The sequence below is a fragment of the Mesitornis unicolor genome, unplaced genomic scaffold (assembly GCF_000695765.1).
Source record: "Mesitornis unicolor isolate BGI_N332 unplaced genomic scaffold, ASM69576v1 scaffold46361, whole genome shotgun sequence".
Lineage (NCBI taxonomy): Eukaryota > Metazoa > Chordata > Aves > Mesitornithiformes > Mesitornithidae > Mesitornis > Mesitornis unicolor.
The window spans coordinates 38,633-57,502 of record NW_010162792.1 but is presented as its reverse complement, the minus strand read 5'-3'; the positions used below and the strand labels follow the sequence as shown (position 1 = coordinate 57,502).

At 50.6% G+C, this 18,870-nt stretch overlaps 1 protein-coding gene across 1 annotated transcript; it reads left to right on the top strand.

Moving 5' to 3' along the window:
* Nucleotides 1-9,516: 9,516 nt before the first annotated feature.
* TMEM72 (transmembrane protein 72) lies at nt 9,517-15,707 on the top strand. Its single transcript, XM_010193726.1, has 5 exons — nt 9,517-9,586; nt 13,622-13,688; nt 14,107-14,178; nt 14,909-15,048; nt 15,247-15,707. The coding sequence occupies exons 1-5, from the start codon at nt 9,517-9,519 to the stop codon at nt 15,705-15,707; spliced, it is 810 nt and encodes a 269-aa protein (XP_010192028.1).
* Nucleotides 15,708-18,870: the final 3,163 nt, after the last annotated feature.

The window sequence follows — 18,870 nt, the reverse complement described above, 5'->3', positions numbered from 1 at the left end:
CACCCCAGGGTCCTGAGGGAGCTGGCAGAACAGCTCGCCAAGCCACTTTCCACTGTTTATCAACAGTCCTGGCTGACTGGAGAGGTCCCAGTCGACTGAAGGCTTGCAAACGTGACGCCCATCTACAAGAAGGGCTGGAAGGAAGACCCGGGGAACTACAGAGCTGTCAGTCTGACCTTGGTGGAGGAAAAACTTTTTTACTGTGAGGGTGCCAGAGCATGGCCCAGGCTGCCCAGAGAGGTTGTGGAGTCTCCTTCTCTGCAGACACTCAAAACCCGCCTGGCCGTGTTCCTGTGTGACCTGGTCTGGGTGATCCTGCTCTGGCAGGGGTTGGACTGGATGAGCTTTCGAGGTCCCTTCCGACTCCTAGTATTCTCTGATTCTGTGAAAGGCACCATATCTCCTGGGAACTCACATGAGGAAGGGTCTGACTTAAAGCACTGCATCTGAAAACCTCAGGCTTGACTCTGGTCAGACTTACAGGATAACCAAAAGTTATAAAATCAGTGTAAGACTGGCTCTATATAGAGATACATATAGATAGCTTCTAGTCTATAAGACTGGATGAATAAGACTCAGTTGTTTTTTCAATTATTGCACAGGGCAAAGCCAAGTCATATTCAGGTGTTGCTTCCCCTGAGAGACTGTTTAAAGAAGGGCCTGAATCTGACCCAAGTTCACATCCAAAAGTGACCTCAACTTCTGACCCTTTTGCTCACAGCAGGGAGACACCAACATTCATGGCCACACAGCCAAGCAATCCCTGGAGTTACCACCAACCTCCTCCATATTCCCCCTCTCTAACCTTCGTGCATCCTCTTCTAGACTTTTTTTTTAGCTTTTTAAGTCTGTGGTGGCCTCTCAAACATGCTAAATATATATGTGTGGACCCAGCTATGTAAATAAAATGGACCATGTGGTGAGCATACATGAGTGCAGGGGGTCTTTCCCGTGGATGGCAAGGCTAATTGCCAAGCAAAATCTCAAGCCCTGCATTTCTACACAGAGAAAAGGAGCCTAAGATATAGGAGCAGTCACAACTTTGCTTAAAACAACTGATCATTTCCTCTGCCTGGAGTGGGAAATGCCAGTTACTGGCACTGGTAAGATCTATCTCTAGCACCAGATGATGAGGACCTGCAGTAAAAAGAGTCAGGGGACAGGAGGACGTGTAAGGAGGAATTTTTATCGATGAGTGGTATGCAACCAGAAGGGGAAGGATTTCTCCAGTCTTACTGTCACTGGTATATGCTCAGTGTTGAGCAGGGTGCATGCTGTGTGGGGGCAGATCTGGGCATGCCGGGAATAATGCGTCTGAGCGACTTCCTTGTTTTTCCTTCTGTAAAGAGAAGCAACTTGGACTGGAAAAATAGGTCAGAGTGTCAGTTCAGAAGAGGACTGCCAGACAGCTACCTCCAGGTCTCCTGTACAATGTCCCATGGTGGCAGGGGATCTGACCCTCTGTCATGCGGGCGGGTGCGCGGGAGGCTGCATAGTGCGGTGGGGCTGGGTGTGCGAGCTGCAAACTCTCACTGGTGCACACCCTCTGCTAGGTTTGAGGGTGACTCTACTCACCCCATGGTGAGTCTCTTCTTCTGATTCAGGAGGTCTTCATCAAGCTGATGGCTCTGAGAGAGTCTTCTGTGCCTCCCCACAGGTGCAAAGGAGCAGGAGGAAGCTGTTCCAGGACACGTGGCCACCTAAGAGGGTAAGCTTGGAGGATGGGACAGCAGTGAGAGGACACCCAAGCTCTGGCTCGCTGTCATGCTAACGTAGCACTGAGCCTGTTCCTACTTTACAGCTGGCACAGGAGAGCCCACTCCAGGTTCAGGGACTGGACATTAGTGCAAAATGGATATCACAGCCAGTGGTACCCAGAATCACAGGGGATGCTGAAGCCAGAAAAATATAATACATGGCTAGAAACTTCTGCCCAGACCCACAGACTCACACCTGGAGATCTGATGTGGTGGACAAACTCAAGTTTACACCTCAGCTTTCCAGCTAAGGGCAGGCCAGCCTACTCATTCTGAATGACACAAGCCATGGCAGGGTCACAGGGTTTGCAGAGTAAGCCTCCTCTTTTCTGATCCAGTGCCCAGTGACTAGGCTGGGAGGCAGAGAGATCTGTCTGCTTTGCTGCTGCTTCTCCTTGCTCTCATCCTCTTCCTATTCCCAGCCCCAGCTAAGGGTGACGTGAAAAGTTTCCTGGTTTTAAACCTTTACACTTGAAATCCTTTTAGACAATATAGTGAAAGAGGCAGTGGATCCTGCCGTGCTCGTTTGCTTTGCAGCCTGTTGGAGGCAATGCCAAGTAAAATGAAGCCTCAGAATAAATCCTACTGAACAGGAACATTTTCATAAATAAGCTCTGCTACACAGCCTGCAAGTACTCGAGCATTTCTACATCTCTGCAGCCAAAAACATGTGTTTTGTGTTGGTTAACATAAATCTCTCTGGTTATTTATCTGTATAAACCCTTCTATAAATTGCTCACTGGGACGCAAAATGCAGCAAGCAGACTCTTTGAGCTATGTCTCAATCACCAGATGAATTAATCACTACTGTGCACATCTTGTTTGCTCCTACAGTGGGAGAAGTTACCAGACCCCTTTGCCAGAAAAGAGGGCAAAAAGTCAAATGGTTTTGATGGATGGATAAATGTCTGTGGGCTGAACCTCATGCACAGAACTTGTTTATACTGCATGTTACTAGCACTCCCTTGTCCCGCTAGCTGATAAAATACTCCCCCTCCATCCATCCTTATGAAATATACTCTAGACCAAGAGCCTGCACAGGAATATTTGATCTGTTTGTGAGCTCCTTTTACACTACTGCTTCCTCCTGTGGCGGCAATTCCTCTCTGTACAGGAATAAGAAAGACATCGGCCTTTTTCTGTGGTTTTAGGGTGCTATATCAGTCTTGTTACAGAGGCGGATCTCACTCTTCATCATGACAGCACAACTTTTAGCATTTATTCTGAGTCCTGTGAACGAACCATGTTCATTTAGGTTAGACTTTAGCTGACTTTCTTGATTGAAAGCTACTGTCAGTTTTCACAAGGGATGTGCAGACTCATTGACATGCAGACAAGATTCATCATCCTCGAGTGAGCTGTGTCGCTGATATGCTGTGCGATACTGTTGGGAACAAGGCATCGCTCTGCCTCAGTTTCCCCATTCAAAATGAAAATGAGTCAGTGCAACAAAAAAGCTAAGAGCATTTACTTTATGTCAACATAGTGCTCCTGTCGACAATGGTGTCGGGTCTCAATGAGTGTCAGTCAGTACCCTGTAACATGGCACACTTTTCCAGGGAAAGCAACCCCTTGTGACTGCCCTCTCAACCCTGCACATGACTCCTGCACTGTTGTGACAAGTTGCTGTCTCCCAGGGTGACAGCTCATATTAGCAATGTTTTTGTAAAGGGATGGAGAAGTTGGAAGATGGAGCCTTAGACAGCTCGGCTAGCAGCTCAAACACTTCTTAGGGTGACAGCCCACAGCTTGTATCCACTGGCAGCTACTGAGGAGGGAATCGGTTGGTCTTGGGAATGGGTTACCGTCTTTATTCAGGGGTCCCAACAGCAGCTGTACTGCAGATTCAGAGGGAATATGTGTGATTGATTTCATCCCTTCTTCAGCTATACCGTTTGGTGCACCAGACACATCCCTGATGGCAGGAGCAGCCAGGCCCCTGGCAGCTCGTGCATCCTGCTGGCTGGCATCTCCTACCCTTCGTTAATCTGAGGGAGCATCCTTGTCCCTGTCAGGGCCTTGTCGCCTCCACAGTGCTTTGCAGCTCTCAGCCCCACTCCTGTCTCAGCCCTCCTAACCACTCGCACTCTCCTGTCAGCAAAGAAACTTCACAGGCAGCTGAGAAGCGGCAAGATCGGAGGCATTCATTTCCATGAGGCTTAGCCTTGAACTGAGGGCCTTCAACTTAGTCTCAGCTCTCCGCTCCCTCATTTCACTGTTGCATTCCTGGTTTAGCTTTACTGTCATCTCCCAAAGATCATGAGTTTAAATCATGCAATTAGAAGTAATACTACTAATAAAAGCAAACGAAGATTTTTTTCACTTGGGAATTTTCTTTTCTCTGGGTTTTGAGTCTCTTTTTTGCAGCTTCTCTCTGCAATTTTGTGAACTAGAAATGTGTTTTCCTGGAGAATCTTGCATAATCACATGGTTCTGGGAGCTGGGCACCAACCTCTGGGAGCCCTTCTATTGAACTGCAGATCGGATGCATAGTGAATAAATCTGCTTTTGATACCTCTTGTTATTACAACTTACTTTGAGACACATACACGGGTTTTTATATATACACATGCACACGTACATGAACATCCTGATCACAGACCAGTCTGAGTGGGGTGGCAGCAAGGTGGGCATTGATCCCAGCCATCCCCATAAGGCAGTGCCTCTTCCTCTGTGCCAGCACTGAGAAGGTCCCCAGGAGAAGCTGTCAGCACTTCACCAGCCCCTCCAGCTCACCCTCTCTGCTGGCCCAGCCTCTGGGTCTGACTGTCCCGCAGGGGCACAATCAGGGCAGTCTCCTGCTAAGCCTTGAGCCCATACCTGGTGGGGTGTGAAATTCCCAGAGGAGTGGGCGAGTGTTTGGCAGCACGTTGGACACTCTTTGATCACAGAGCTTAAAGCAAAGCAGTTATTGATTGATTGGTGCTCACTGCAGCTCTGGCCTCTCCCCAGCGCCCTTCAGATCCATGCGGTGTCTATTACGCTTTTCTCGTTCAGACAGTAAAACTTTACGGTGCCCTTTCATCACGGCCTTGCAGAGGGCTGGCCGCAGCCTGCTTTTAGCAGGGAGCAGCCGGGCTGGCGGTGCAGCGGTGGGGTCCTGCTGTCCCCTACCGGGCGTCCCCAGCATGGCTTGCAGCGCTGCCCCAGTTTGAAGACCGCAGTGGGCATCATTTAGTGGGTACAGCAAAGAAAGGGGAGGTGGGGATGCTTATGAGATTCTCTCCAGCTCTGCTGTTTCTGTTGCTACAGGATCCTCAGTGCCATGTTTTGTCGCTGCCCCAGGAGGGGACAGAGGTCTGCCAGGCTCACCTCGGGATGCCCTCAGTTTGCTAACTGATCTGGAAAGCTGTGGACCACTGGTGGTACAAGGCAGAGCAAAACTCCTGCTGGCTGCAAAGGAGACGTTTTAGCCCAGTGAAATCTCAGTTGCAAGTCACTGGTGCTTCCCATTCACTGAGTCTGGCTACCATCAGCCAGCTGCCATGAAAACCCATTTCCTCCCTGTGACAAGTGACCTGGTGGAGGTAGGGCACAGTGAAGCAGCATATGGCACCACTGCAAAGGCTCTGGGCAGCTGCCTGCTGCCTGCTTACCATTCAGTGGCCAAGGGAGAGTGTTGGCATCACCCTGTTCCAGAGGAGCACATTGGTGAAAGGAGATCCCACATTCGATGCTAGCACTCAGAGAGAGGACCAAGGCTGCCACACTTGACCTGGTGATTATAGCTGAGGGTTTAGAGAAATTGAGGGGAGGAACAGCAGAAATTTAAAGGGTGAGTGTCACGAGGATGGAGCCAGGCTCTTCTCGGTGACAAACAATGATAGGACAAGGGGTAATGGACACAAACTGGAACACAGGAGGTTCCACTTAAATTTGAGAAGAAACTTCTTCTCAGTGGGGGTGACAGAGCACTGGAACAGGCTGCCCAGAGAGGTTGTGGAGTCTCCTTCTCTGGAGACATTCAAAACCCGCCTGGCCGCCTTCCTGTGTAACCTCATCTGGGTGTTCCTGCTCTGGCAGGGGAATTGGACTGGATGAGCTTTTGAGGTCCCTTCCAATCCCTAACGGTCTGGGATTCTGTGATTCTGTGATTCTGTGAAATAAATTTCTATAGCATTGTGCAAGGCCGTTTGTGAACTGTTTTGACACAATGGGCAGGGAGTGCAAAGAGCTGAGTAGGTCAATCATGGTCCCATAGGTTTCCACCAGAGCAGAGCTTGTGGTGCCCTACACCCAGAGATGGGGATCTCCACTCACCGCAGCTCTCTTGCAGCATCAGGATTTCGCGGAAGCGAGGCACAAGGTGCACGTTGCTCCCCTCCAGCCTTCCAAGGGCGGCCACTGTGGCCTCGGTCACAGAAGAACAGACACAGTGGCCGTGCCACAGCAAAATGACTTCAGCAAAGTGCGAGGAGGGGGACATGCAGGTAGGGACTAACATCACCATGAAACTCTAACACTGAAATAAATCCTCTCAAATCAAACCATCTATCACTGGAAGCAGCTTCTAAATGTGAATCCTGGCTGGCAGCCAAAGTGCAAATGGCAAGCCTCTGTGCGAAGGAAGCGGCCTAATGTGCAGAGAGGATCACTGCTGTTACGTGTCCCAGAACAGGCTGTGCTGGTGCATAGGTTTTGCAGTGTTGGTTACAGGCTATTAAACCCCCCCTAAGTCATAAGTTCTCAGTCTTCTTCTGGCTGCATAAACTTGTTCCTAAAAGCTTCACCAAAACATACTCAAATGGCTCACAGTTTCATTGAGGGTATCATCTTCCCTTGAAAGGAGAACAAGAGACCCCTCTACTAAGAAAAGTCAGGTTCATGTGAGGATAATTCATAGGAGTAGCCAAAAAATTTCTAAATGGAAGGAAGCAGCTTCTACAGGAGTGTTGGTACTTAGCAAGTCTGAGGATACCTGTCCTGCTCACACCATGCTCCTCGCATGGGTTCTAGAGAGAAAGCAGCACTACGGCACCAGTGAATAGGGAGTGAAGAAGACCTTAAGTTACCCCAGGCCACTCCAAATGGGGGCCAAGGACCCACAGGAAGGCTGATGTAGGTCCACTCAGAGGATGGAGGCTGAGAAATAGCTGAGGGAACATGAGAGGAAACGGGAGGTTTAAATTGTTAATGTATTAATCTGCCCTTCCCATATAGATTCTGTTCCTCCATCACTACCACCACCATAAATTTGCATTTATTTTAAACCCTGGGGCTTGTTGCTCTAAAGAAAGGAAACTGCTGTCAAGGACACTTAGACAAAGTCATTTAGTTTCTATGTGAGTACTCAGTGCAGTTTAATAAGAGCTCTGGAGTAACTGAGCCCAGCGGGCTGCACTGCCCATGGTGGCAACAGGGATCTCAGCCATGGGAGGAGGCAGCAGCTTGCTATGCTGAGAGATGCTGGGTGCTGCTGAAGGGTGGGTGCTGACAGCACTCAGGATTGTTCGGTGCTGTTTGCTGCTTTCTTCGAGCCTAAGCTCATGGCTCTAAGTGATTCTGATACACTTATGTCTTCCTTTCATCTATTTGCTTTTTAAGTCGTTTTCTAGCTTTCATGAACGCCCGAAATTAAGTACATGAATGTTAAAAAAAAAGCAACATGAAACAAGATAGCAATTAAAAAGGCACACAGACACTTTGCACAACCAGAGGGCTCTTAAACTGGTTTGGTGGTTTCTGGAAGCAGAGGGTGCTCCTGAAGCCTGCAGTGATGCGCTGCGAGAGGGTACAGGGACCACCGAGGTGGTGTCCAAGCAGGCAGGGTGGCAGGGTGTCCTGGCTGGGCTCTTCCCCAGCCTTTGTGTGACCTTCCCTGTTGGCACCCCTGTGTTTCCCTCTTTGTGTTTCTCTTGAAGAGGAAACTTTGACACATGGCTGAGTCATCAGCTGTGGAAAACCCAGAGTTCCTTCAAACACCCTTGGTGGTGCAGGAGGACAGGAGGAAACAGGAACACCCAAAGGCAGTGCCAGTGCTGCAAGGTAAAGATACATTTTAGGTCTCCACCATTCATCACTGCCCCTTGGGATGCTCTGGAAGCCTGTCTCTGGTGGGCTTTTCCATTTTACACATGGAAAATGTGTTCTGCCCCCAAACCTTGTCAGCATTGCCTGCTGCAAAATCCCAACCACTCACCACCTTGTAAGTGTTCAGAAAAACATTATCTGCAGTTGTTTACAGGAATTAGAGACCCATTTCATGAGCTCAGGCATTTGGCTGTACAGGGAAAATCGCAGTCTGAAATACAAACCAAGATCCTGTGGAAGAAAAGTGGTCTCTGTGCCCTTGGACCAAGTCATCTCTACCTTTGGAACACGTCGCTACTGGCCAGGTTCAGCTTTGTGGTCTCAGGCAGCTGAGAAGAGATCACAAAGGACAGGCCCAGCTGGTTGCCACCTTCGTACAGGGCTGAGCGTGATTCACCCAGCCCCTTGCCCGCACCACTGCTGGCTTCACAGCTCAGTGAGGGGCAGGGGCTGCAGTGACTCGCCCAAAGCTGGCCACAGCACAAGGTGAGCTCACTGACCTGTGAACCCGCTGCCCCGCAGGCACCAAACATCAGCGCTGCGTGCCAGGACTGTGCTGTTACTCACACCCCTCCTACCAGGACTGCAATGCTGCAGATGCTGCTGCCAAAATCACCTCTTCCTCAAACAGCAGCCAGTGGGGACTGAATCGATGACCCACAGTGAGACGTTCACACACAGAGGCATGTGGGGCTGGGGTCCAGAGCAGGCCAGCGCTGTCCTATCTTGGCCTTCAGACATGCCTAGGGCTCCCCCTCTCCAGAGGCGGTGTGTCCTGCAGAGACAAGCCAAGGATTTGGCTTGGGACAAGCCCCAAATTATCTACCAAATCAAATATAAAGAGGCCCGAGTACCTATGCACCCCACTTCATGTGTCAGGACACTTGTGCAACCGTGGTGCTGTTCAAATGGCTCTGGTGACTACAACACAGCAATACATTTCACTGAGGTTCCCAAGAAGAGAAATACACATCTCCCCTACTGTGGTCAGCCTGGGTCTGTTGGATCCTTGGGAATAGATCTGACCTCCTTTTTCCTGTGGTTGCAGATCAGCCTGGACACTGCCTGAGCCGTACTATTTAGAGCCTGGCGAAACCTGGATGGTGAGCGGCAGCCACGGCGGGGGAGCCTGGGAGAGGGAGCGGCAGCCACGGCGGGGGGCTCAGATGCAGGAGGCAGCAGGGCTGAGGTGCTCTGGGAGCCTCGTGACTTGCCAGAAGCCTGCGGCTCTTTCACTGAGAGCAAACATCGCCATCCTCACAAATGGTTAACCTGCCAGGAGCTGCACAGCACTAATGACTTCACATTCGTTTAATCAGCTTGGGCTTCCAGAGCCTCCTCCTCGGAGCAGGAAAGGCTGTGCACCCCGGGTGCAAATGCTCCCAAAGCCGTACACCCGCCTTACCAATCATTAATCACTGCTGGGTCGGCAGCAAACAAGCAGTAAGCAAGCAGGAAAAGGCCAAGTGTCTGCAGCCCCCGCGGGAGCAGTGGGAAGCAGCACTGACCGGTTCCCTGTGGTAGCAGTTCGCTCTCCCACCACCCTCTCCTGGGAGGCCCCAGTGGAGGTGGCCAGTCCTGCATACACTGCCCTTTCCTTCAGGAAGGTCGCTTGGTCCTGGACACGGGAGGCTCTGTCTGTGGCTGGGAGCTGCTGGGATACCTGTGAGGCAAGAGCTCTGAAGAGGAGCTTCTGCCTGGTTGGCACTGCAATCTTCATCTTCTCACCATGCGGCACAAGGCGTTTTGGAGTGCCCTGGAATACACCTGCCGATTCCTGGGCATCTCCACTGCAGCAGGTAAGAGCGAGCTCTCTTTTTCTTTGGAACTAAAAGGCACTGAGTGGGTGTTGGGACCTCTGAGCTGTCTCCCTGCCTTTGGCCAGGTGCAGCCACTGCCTCATCCTACAAGGGGGACGAGGAATCCCCTCATTGCAGGGGAACTGGACTGGATGATCTTTAAGGTCCCTTCCAACCCAAACCATTTGATGATTCCATGATTCTATGAAATGTAATCACTTGGTTTGGGACCCAGGAAGGGAGAGAGCTGGGTGTCTGGCCAGGCTCTTTCCAAATATTGTGGGAGGCACAGTGAGACATCAGAAGGGAAGAGCCACCACTCAGTACAGCAGAGGACAAGCTAAAGCACAAACGGAAAATAAAATTAAATTATATTATATTATCGTGAAATAAACCTGGGCACAGGCAGGATGTGAATGAGGCTGAAAAGCAAAACACTGATGGCTGCGCAAAACTGCCACGCTGCTCTGTGGGATATGGAAACAGAGGAGGAACAGCTTGCGCTGTGCACAGTAAGTTATCCCGTGCCAGGCAGGATGGAGAGGTCTCAGCTATGGTGGCACAGCTACTGCCAAACTGCTGCTCTGCCTCTCTAGCAACCCGTCAGACAGCAGGCTCAGGAAGCAGTTCAGGTTATAGCTGCAGTACAAACATCATAAATTCACCCACCTGGTTAGTTGTGTCCTCTCACCCGCTGCCAGGGGCTGCTTGGGACCAACATCCTCTGGGTTTGGTGACACATCCAAGCGCTTGGTTTCAGGTGAAATGCAGGTGTGTTGAGCCAGATGTCTCGAGCCAGATGTCTCAGGCACAGCACCTCACCCAGAAGGACTGAACTGTGGTGAATAATCCTCTTCAGTCAGGCATCTCTGGATGACATGTGGGGAAATACCTAACCCAGACGGCTCAGGGGTTCACTCTGGTACTGCTGCTGACTCACTGTTACAGGACAGAATAGGCAGTGCTCTCTGCCTCAGTTTCCCCATCAAGTAAAGCAGAGATCAAAGTTCCTGATTTGCCTAAAGGCTGGAGGTGTGAACCAGAGGTGACCTGAGGTGGTGCCTGTGGTTCCTGTGTCAGACCCCCAGGAATTTCAGATTCAGACACTGTAGAGTAGGTCACAGCAGGCCCTCCTACCTCCTCATTTCCTTTATCAACCGCAGACAGCCATGAGAGACACTTTGCTCAAGTGAGGGGTGAAGTGGAAAGCACACAGGTCAGCTGCAGAGAGGACAGGTCCCCAAGGACACCCAAAGCCCAGCTGGGACACTGGAGGCTGTGCTCTGGAATGTGCTTTAAACACTGATAACAGGCAGAGATTTGAGCCTCTGAGTTTATACAAACTCACAGTAGATAAGTGCACATTATGATGAGACTGCAACAGATAGGAGTTGGGACACAGCTTTAACCAGCACATGCAAATCTCTTATTTTCTCCATCCCCATTCCCCTCAGGCCCACACGAGCCCCATGCTGGTCATATTCTCCTTTAAAGCTCCAAGGAAACTCATAGAGATTTTCCTGGGAGAAAACATGAGCTTGTTGCTATGGGAAAACTAAAGCTAGAACAGCAAAATCAAAGGTAGCTTACAATTTGGAAGTGTCTTAGTGGAATGTAATCTCTCTCTCCTTGTTTTCTTTTCATAATTTGTATCATCTGCACCTCTTTATGTAGTTCTTGAAATGAGCAGTGCCGTTGTCTCTCTGCTGAGCACCACAGAGTGTAGACAGCTGCATCACCAAGCTCTATGCCTTTCCATAGCTCTGATGCATTCCCACCATCACCTGACTTTCCCAAAAGGCCAGTGAAGAATGGGAGGTGCCTGTTTTATTCCTCTCTGTGTCTCAACGGAGTAAGAAAACAGTGTGATTCATTGTTTAGTGCCTGATGAGGTTTTTGCACGAAACTCAAACCATGCTTAAGAGAATCCCATGGGTTTTGTTTGAAAAAAAAAAATGAAAGGGAGAGGAGAGTGCATCAGCCTCACTAATTGATTCTGAGAGGCCTGGCCAGCTCCACAAGCAGCTTGCAAATACAGAAGGTTGCACATTTAATATAAACCTTCCCTTCCACCAAGATCTTGGAGTGTAGTGGCTGTCTACAGTGGTGGGGCTACATGGTTTCTCGTGTGTGAGAAAACAGACAGCCCTGCCGTCGGCAGAGCCTCACGAGGAGCGATCGAACAGCCCTGCAATTCACTGCAGTGTTTGGGGCATCTCTGTTGTTGAGAGATTTCAGGCCTTGTGATTTCTGCATCTAGGAGAGAGTCCTTACTTATTTCTTAATTCTCATGCTTTCAACCATTTAATTCCCAATCATGTGCCTTTAGCCACATGGTTTGGATAAGATCCAAATCTAGGCAGCAACTAGTCCAAACAAACACCTCGGAAACAGCCCTCTGCTTCTTGCAGATTCTTTATCCAAACAGCTTTGTGGACGAAGCAGAAGCTGTGCAAAATGAGTAAAAACTTCCCCATCCAGAACAGAGACTCAAGTGTAACAGCTGAGCTGTTGAATTCCGCATTCACCCACAGGGAACTAATGAATGAACTCCACATTTGTAGAGAAGATTACGAAGGAGGGTTCTCAGTCACAAGATAGCAAAGGACAATACTTTGCGTGCAGGATTACACAGCTCACAGCTTCAGAGTGCTCTGATGAGCCTGGCTTCCCTGTGCCTCCGCTCAGGGCTGGAGAGGCAGCCTCTACAGAGGAGAGTGGTGCGTTCCCCAGGCTGACAGGGGCCAGCAGCTGCAGGGGACACAGAAGGAACCAAAGCAAGACCATAGCACTCTGATGGGGCTTTGCTTGGCCAGGACAGGAGGGCTGTGTGCTCAGGCACAGATCCTCAGCATTGACCCACTTTGCGAGCTTGATGGACACTGGTCTGCATCCCTGTTTGGGAGCCTGGTGCCATTCTCCAGATGGGGAAAAATCAGAGCTCAGATAAATGAAGCCAATTGGCACCTCAAGCTTTGGCCAGCATATACTGAGCAGCACCAGCGGTGAACTTCCTAAGCACCAGTGAATGCTCAGTGAGACGTGGAGACATCAAGCGTGGACAGGAGTGTAGAGACTGCATAGAGCAAAGCCGGGGCCGTGAGACCTATGGCCTGCTCAGCCTCACGCTGCTGGCACTTATGTACCGTGAGCATCTGGTTGCGGACCAACCAACTTGCTGCAGCTGGCGCAAAGCATGTAATTTTTGCACCATTTTGGAAATATTCTTCTGGAGAATTGAAGGATGCTGAAGAAAATATTCCATCCCCTGAAGCTATTGGCCCCCAGCAGCCAGTCCAGGGAAGACTTTAGCCTCACTAATGCTCTTAATCCCCCTTAAACTGACTCCCCAGTGTGCTGTGCTGGCCAGGGCACTGAGGGGACGTTCATTCTCTGTTTTTAATCTGTCTGCTCCTGTTATATGTTTTCTGTTTGGCTAGCAAAGAATCCTGATGCCATGGCTACAGCCCTTTGTGAAGGCAGCTGGCATGGTTCCTGTCCTGCTGCTGCCCTGCAGCACCATGTTGGGTGCAGCAGGCCTGGGCAAGCAGGGAGGGCAGGGGAGTGAGGATGGCAGGTGCTGGGGGTCCTGAGCAGAGAGGCCTCCAGACTGGAAGGGGACAGAAGTGGATGGGATGCTGCGAGGGAGGTTCCTGTGGCAGCCACGATGGTCAGGTGTGACAAGGGGTGGAAAGAACAGAGGACACCACTGCTCAACCTCTCCCAGCAGTCCAAGGCCAGCTGGTGTCCTCAGAGCACCTCACCCCAGCCCACGCAGTGGCACGGCTGCTGTGACAGGGATGCAGGTGGGATGGGTTTCCAGGCTGTATGTCAAGGCCAGCATTCAGCTCTGACCCCCCTGGCTTGCTGTGTCAGCATAAATCACTGGTGCTGGCAGTCCTAACATGCTGCACAGCATGGAGCAGCCTCACCAGCTCCTGGGGAAACCAGGGCATCAATCCTAGGAGCTGGTGGGGCACAGGAGAGTTGGGAACCAGCCCAGCAGTAGTCATCTTTCCTGCTTTCTCTTTCTAGTGCTGATCGGTGTGGGTGTAGAAACTCTGCAGCAAGGACAGTTCAAAAGCCTGGCTTTCTACCTGCTGTGAGTATTTTTGCCCTTGGAATCAGAGCCGGTGGGGGTGACATGTTCGACTGCTCCATCATATGTAGCACCAGACTAGACTGCAACAGGAGCAGGGAGCAGCGTCCAGGGATTTGGGGAATTCAGATCTCCATCTCTAGGTTTCAGATAAGCTATTTCTGTTACAGAAAGTGGTACTACTGCGTCACCTATTGCAGACTCAGACAGGCCAAAAGTGACACTGGATGCAAGTGGACCCCCTCGGGGCAGAAGGGATTTGAGTTTTCCTCCACAAACCAGCTGAGTGGAGGGAGTTCAGACCTCAGCACACAGACTTTGTTGTGAACTGGACAGTACATCCTGACCCTTCGTGCCCCTTCTGCCACCCAGAGAGCATACTCAAGCCCGGCCCTGCCCCCCTGACAGCTCCACCTTTCAGTTTTTCAGGGCTTGCAGTTACTGTCTGTGAAGGCCTCTTCTTTATCAGTTTGTTCCTGGAGATGTGCTTCACGTGAGTAGATCCTGTCCAGTCTTCTCCAGCCTAGGTGGGACCTCCCTAAGGCAGTTTGCTTCTTACAGGGCACACCAGACCTAGCTGAACTGCAAGTTTCAAACCAAAGGTCCTGCCCCTAAGCCATGGCAAGTGAACTCAGGCAGGGGGGAGGTAAGTGGGGCCATGTCCACAGAGAATTAAACCCATATTTTTACCCAGACTTGTGCAATAATTTGCTGAGCATCAGCATGATAAACCCTGGTCTGCAGCATCTGCTTAACACACGGTATGAAGCCCTACAATGTACCGGCGTTGAGGGACGAGCAAGATCCCAAAGATGAGCTGCATCTCCTTCCCAGGACAGCACAGAAGTTTAAGTTAGAATGTAGAAAATCTTTATGTATTTCTCAGAGGCTGAGCACTTCTGCTGTCTTTTAGCATAAACTCAAAAGCCCTGATAGCTTAAAGGCAATGCCTTACTTTAGCTAATAGATACTCAACTAGTTGCCGAGTGGGCAAACACACCAAGGAGAGATGGCCTGAGATGCTGACTTTTGGCAGATGTAGCCCCTGGCATCTTCCTCCACTGGGAGGGCTCAGGCTTTGCTTACTTTCCCTGACCAACACAGTGGTTACCTGGCAAGCCATAGTGAGGATCTGAACCTTTAGATGGGTGATTGTTAAGTCCAAATCTGCTTGCCATGTGCTTGGTGCCCCATCTCACAAGGACCTTTGTTTCTCTCTCCAGATATGAGCCTGACTCCTTGGCACAGGCCTGCTGGAAGCGAGCTAGACGCCCAGGGAGCTTCCAGAAATTTCTGGGGTACACACTGCTGTCAGTGGCTTGCTTCCTACATCCTGTCCTCGTCTGGCACGTCACCATCCCTGGTGAGGAGCCTGTGCTGGGGTGGAAAGTAGTGCAGATGGAAGAGGAGCATGGTCTGCTGGGAGCCAGAGAGGGTGGGGATATGCGGGGTGCGGATCGGCTGTGGGGACCACTGAGCTAGTGGGACCAAGCCCTGCTTGGTGAGCTCTTCACTTTGCCCCAACCCTTTTGCTATATTGCTATATTGGCCTTCTCCCCAGGGTCCATGCTGGTGCTCACTGCCCTGGCCTACTTCTTGCTGAGCAAGAGAAGGAAGAGCCCAGGGCACAAAGAGACGCATCCCCAGGTGGGCCAGTACGTGGACCCATCAGCCACCGTGGCAGCCCCAACCATTGCTGGTGACACTGAGCAGACCTACACCTTCCATGGGGCCCAGAGGGAGCAGCACCGCTCACTGCTGGGACACATGAAGAGCATCCTAAAGGGCAGCAAAGACAAGAGCCTGGCTCCAGCAGCTCCTGCCCAACCAGTGGCTCCACCAGCCCCACGCAAGCAAGTGCATTTCCAAGAGAAGGTGGTGCAGATCATCCCCTCTGTCAGCGAGAGCTTGGAGGACGTGGAGAGTGAGGCTGAAGAGACCACGTCAGACACAACACCCATCCTCACCCCACCTGATGCTCCTGTCATCCTCTCTCCTCTCAGCTCCACAGGCCTCTTTTGAGCCCTCAGCAGTAACAAGGACAAGGCAGACCTGCTACCCCTGCCACTGGCATCTCTCTGTGCCGCTCTAGCAGCTGAGAAGCCTCAAGAGGTGGCCCTCCCTGCTCTCCCTGCCTCCATGACACAACTGCAGCACCCCCTTTTCAAGGGGCTGCCCGCACTACACGGTCCCACACCTTGTGACAGGGCCAGTGGCAGTCCCTAGCCCCTGCAGTGCCATACCCAGGGGACGGGTGGTGTTCTGGCCAGGGTAGTGCCAGGACAGTAAGGTTTCTTCTTCCTTGGCCTCACGTGAGGGTCAGTCCTCTGTTACGGCACTTCACAGCAGCTGCTTCTGCCTAACATCACGGTTGTGGTATGCGCCTCCCATGAGGCCACAGCACGTAGGACGAGGGGAGACCGCCACCCCCCAGAGCAGCCTCTGCTGTGGGCCGTTGTCTCCCGCCTTCCCTTGCTGTGTGTGGAAGCGCTAGTGGCTAGGACACTTCCAACTCAGCCCTCACAGCACCTGGGCTGGCTGCAGCAGGCCCAGGGCATCCAAAACGCCATTCCAGAGGTGGCCTGATAACAAGCACACCCTTGAGGTTAGCACCTGCTAAGTGCCCTCCCCTGAGACACACTCCAAGGCTCACAGGGAAATCACCTCTGACCTTGGGGACACCTACGCAGGAGCAGGGAGGAGCCCTGGGGCTTCCTGCTGTCCCCTGCCTGGACAAACCTCTTGAGTCACAAGAGCTTTGGGATGATGTGGCGACTCTGGTCATGAAGTTCAGCACTGCACTGGTGCAGCAGACCATGTGTAACTCCCTATGTGTGTTAATTATGGGACCCAGAGAGCAAAGGCAATAAAAAAGTTACAAATGCTGTCCCACCAGTCCCTTCCATGCTAGCTCTTCCCTGAATCCTTTACCTTTAGCTTAGTCCTACCATATGTTCTGCCATTCGAGGACCATTCACCTATAATCAGGCATTTCTCTCCTGTTCAGCTCATCCCCTTGGCTCTCTCCCATCTGAGGACTGAAATTTTCTGCTTCCAGAAATGCCATCTGTGCCTGCACATACTGTCACCAAGACCATCTCATCAGCACCAGGCAACTCTTTTGGCTGCACATGGGAGGTGGCTGGGTTTTCTTGGACATGTGACATGAGGCCATCCTGTCACCTCTTTTGGGATGAAGAGTTGTAACTGCTCTCAGTCCATACACAGAGCATTGGGGTGAGGTGGTGGTAATAAGAAGATCCCTGAGACCTGCTTAGACTATTTATAAGGTAGAAGCCAGTAGGGCTTGGCTGTTTTTCTTGGAAAAACATTTTTTCTTTAAAGTCTCAGCTCTCCAAGTCACAATCACTGTGTTCATTTAGGAAAGCAGTGTAATTTCAAGTGTGAGAATGTGATTTGTAAGCATTCAAAAATCAGAAGGCAATTCAGGTAAGAACCCAATGCTACTTTTTAATAAAATATTTTTAATTGACTCCTAATTAGGGAGGTAGATGGGGAAGAAGGTGGAAGATACTGACTCACAATATTGGACTGCCTGTGTGTGATAACAAAACTCTGTCCCACAGAGCAGCTTATGAGTGATTGCACACTCTTGCCATTCCTACGAGACACGAACAAAAGCTTTGTGTTGCATCACCAATGTTTAAAAGATAGCTGGTATCAATCTGTTCTAAACACCATACAAGGATTAGAGACCTCCTCCTTCTGGCTGCACAAATTAACCCTTCACCCCAAAACTTCATGCTAGGAAAGAGTCACATACGCATCTGCCTTTAGGAAGGTTTTGCACCTGCAAAAATGTCTCCAGAAAATTGTGCCCATTTACAGCCTAACACTGCACAACTGATAGCAGCAAGCCTGGAATCCAGCCACAGCTCCACCCACAAGCTAGTGTATGCATCACATTAAGATATGAAAACAAACCTAATTGCTTTTAAAGTTGGTGGCCAAACAGCATACCTGCATCAACAAAGGTCCCAACCCAGCTATGCTAATGCAGTACCCACCCTTGCTAACTGCCCCAAAAGGATGTGCCAGCTCCCCAGCTCCATCACATGTCTGCTCTATTAGACCCGCTCTCATTAACAGGCTCAGCTTTCTGCATCATCCAAGGTTCTTCTTTGAACATTGCATAACTAATTACACACAGAGAGATAAGGTTTGTTTAAAAGGCACTGCTCCCAGCAGATCAAGTGATCTGCTGATGAGAGGAAGACTGCATTTCTGCAGCCTCCTCTCTAGCCCTCAGCAAAGCTCCAGGGCAGCTTAGGTGGAGACAGCTGCTTTGCACCAAATTTCATCCTTCAGCCCTTACTCAATCTGTCCCATGCTTCCTACAGGTCGGACAGCAGGGCTAGCTGGCAAGAGGAGAAGCAACTCAGTGAGAACACCTGTGGTACCTTGAAGTGTATGGGGAGTAAAATTAATTGCCCTATGAAATGCACAGAATGAGTTTGTAATCTTTAGAGCATGCAGAGTTAGGTATTTCAGTTTTTAGGTTCACCTTTTGAAAGGCTGTTGTAGGTTTCCCTTAGGAAGCAAGACTAGAGGAAGCTATAGGTGAGGCGGTAGCTCATCCTTCCTGAAGACAGCACTGGACCTGGCTGCTTTTCTTGCTTGCTTTCTTGTGTTGGCCTGGTTTAAGAGATGAAGGCTGGAAAAAAAGCTGTTTGTCTTTTCTATGGCATTGAATTACCTACTCAGTCCGTGGCTGGCTCACCCTGGAGTCTGCCAAGAGCCTGCACCAGTGCCAGTGAAGTGCTGGGACCACAAAGCTGAGGGCAGGATGCTCCAGAGACAGCCGAGCTGTACACCAAACAGCAGTAGACATGCTTTCCCACCATGAGAGCTGAGCTTCTCTTGGGGTTGCCCCTGCCAAGGAGCCTGCTTATACATCCTCTGCTCTGCTCCTCACCACTAATCCCACCCCTGGAGCCACGCACCAGCTCCACCAGCTGACAGAGCTTGTCAGCTCAGAGGAAAAATAATTAGGAAAAAGAAAGCAGGTGGCTATCATCTGGGGTAATGAGCCAAATAAATTCACAAAAGGAAGGGCCAACAACAAAATGAAAGGGATGAGGGTTAAAAGCACCCTTTTCAGAGGCAGCAGGTTGTTAGAGCAGCTCAGCTGCTTAAATAAATGCACTCTCTGGGCTTTTTTTAA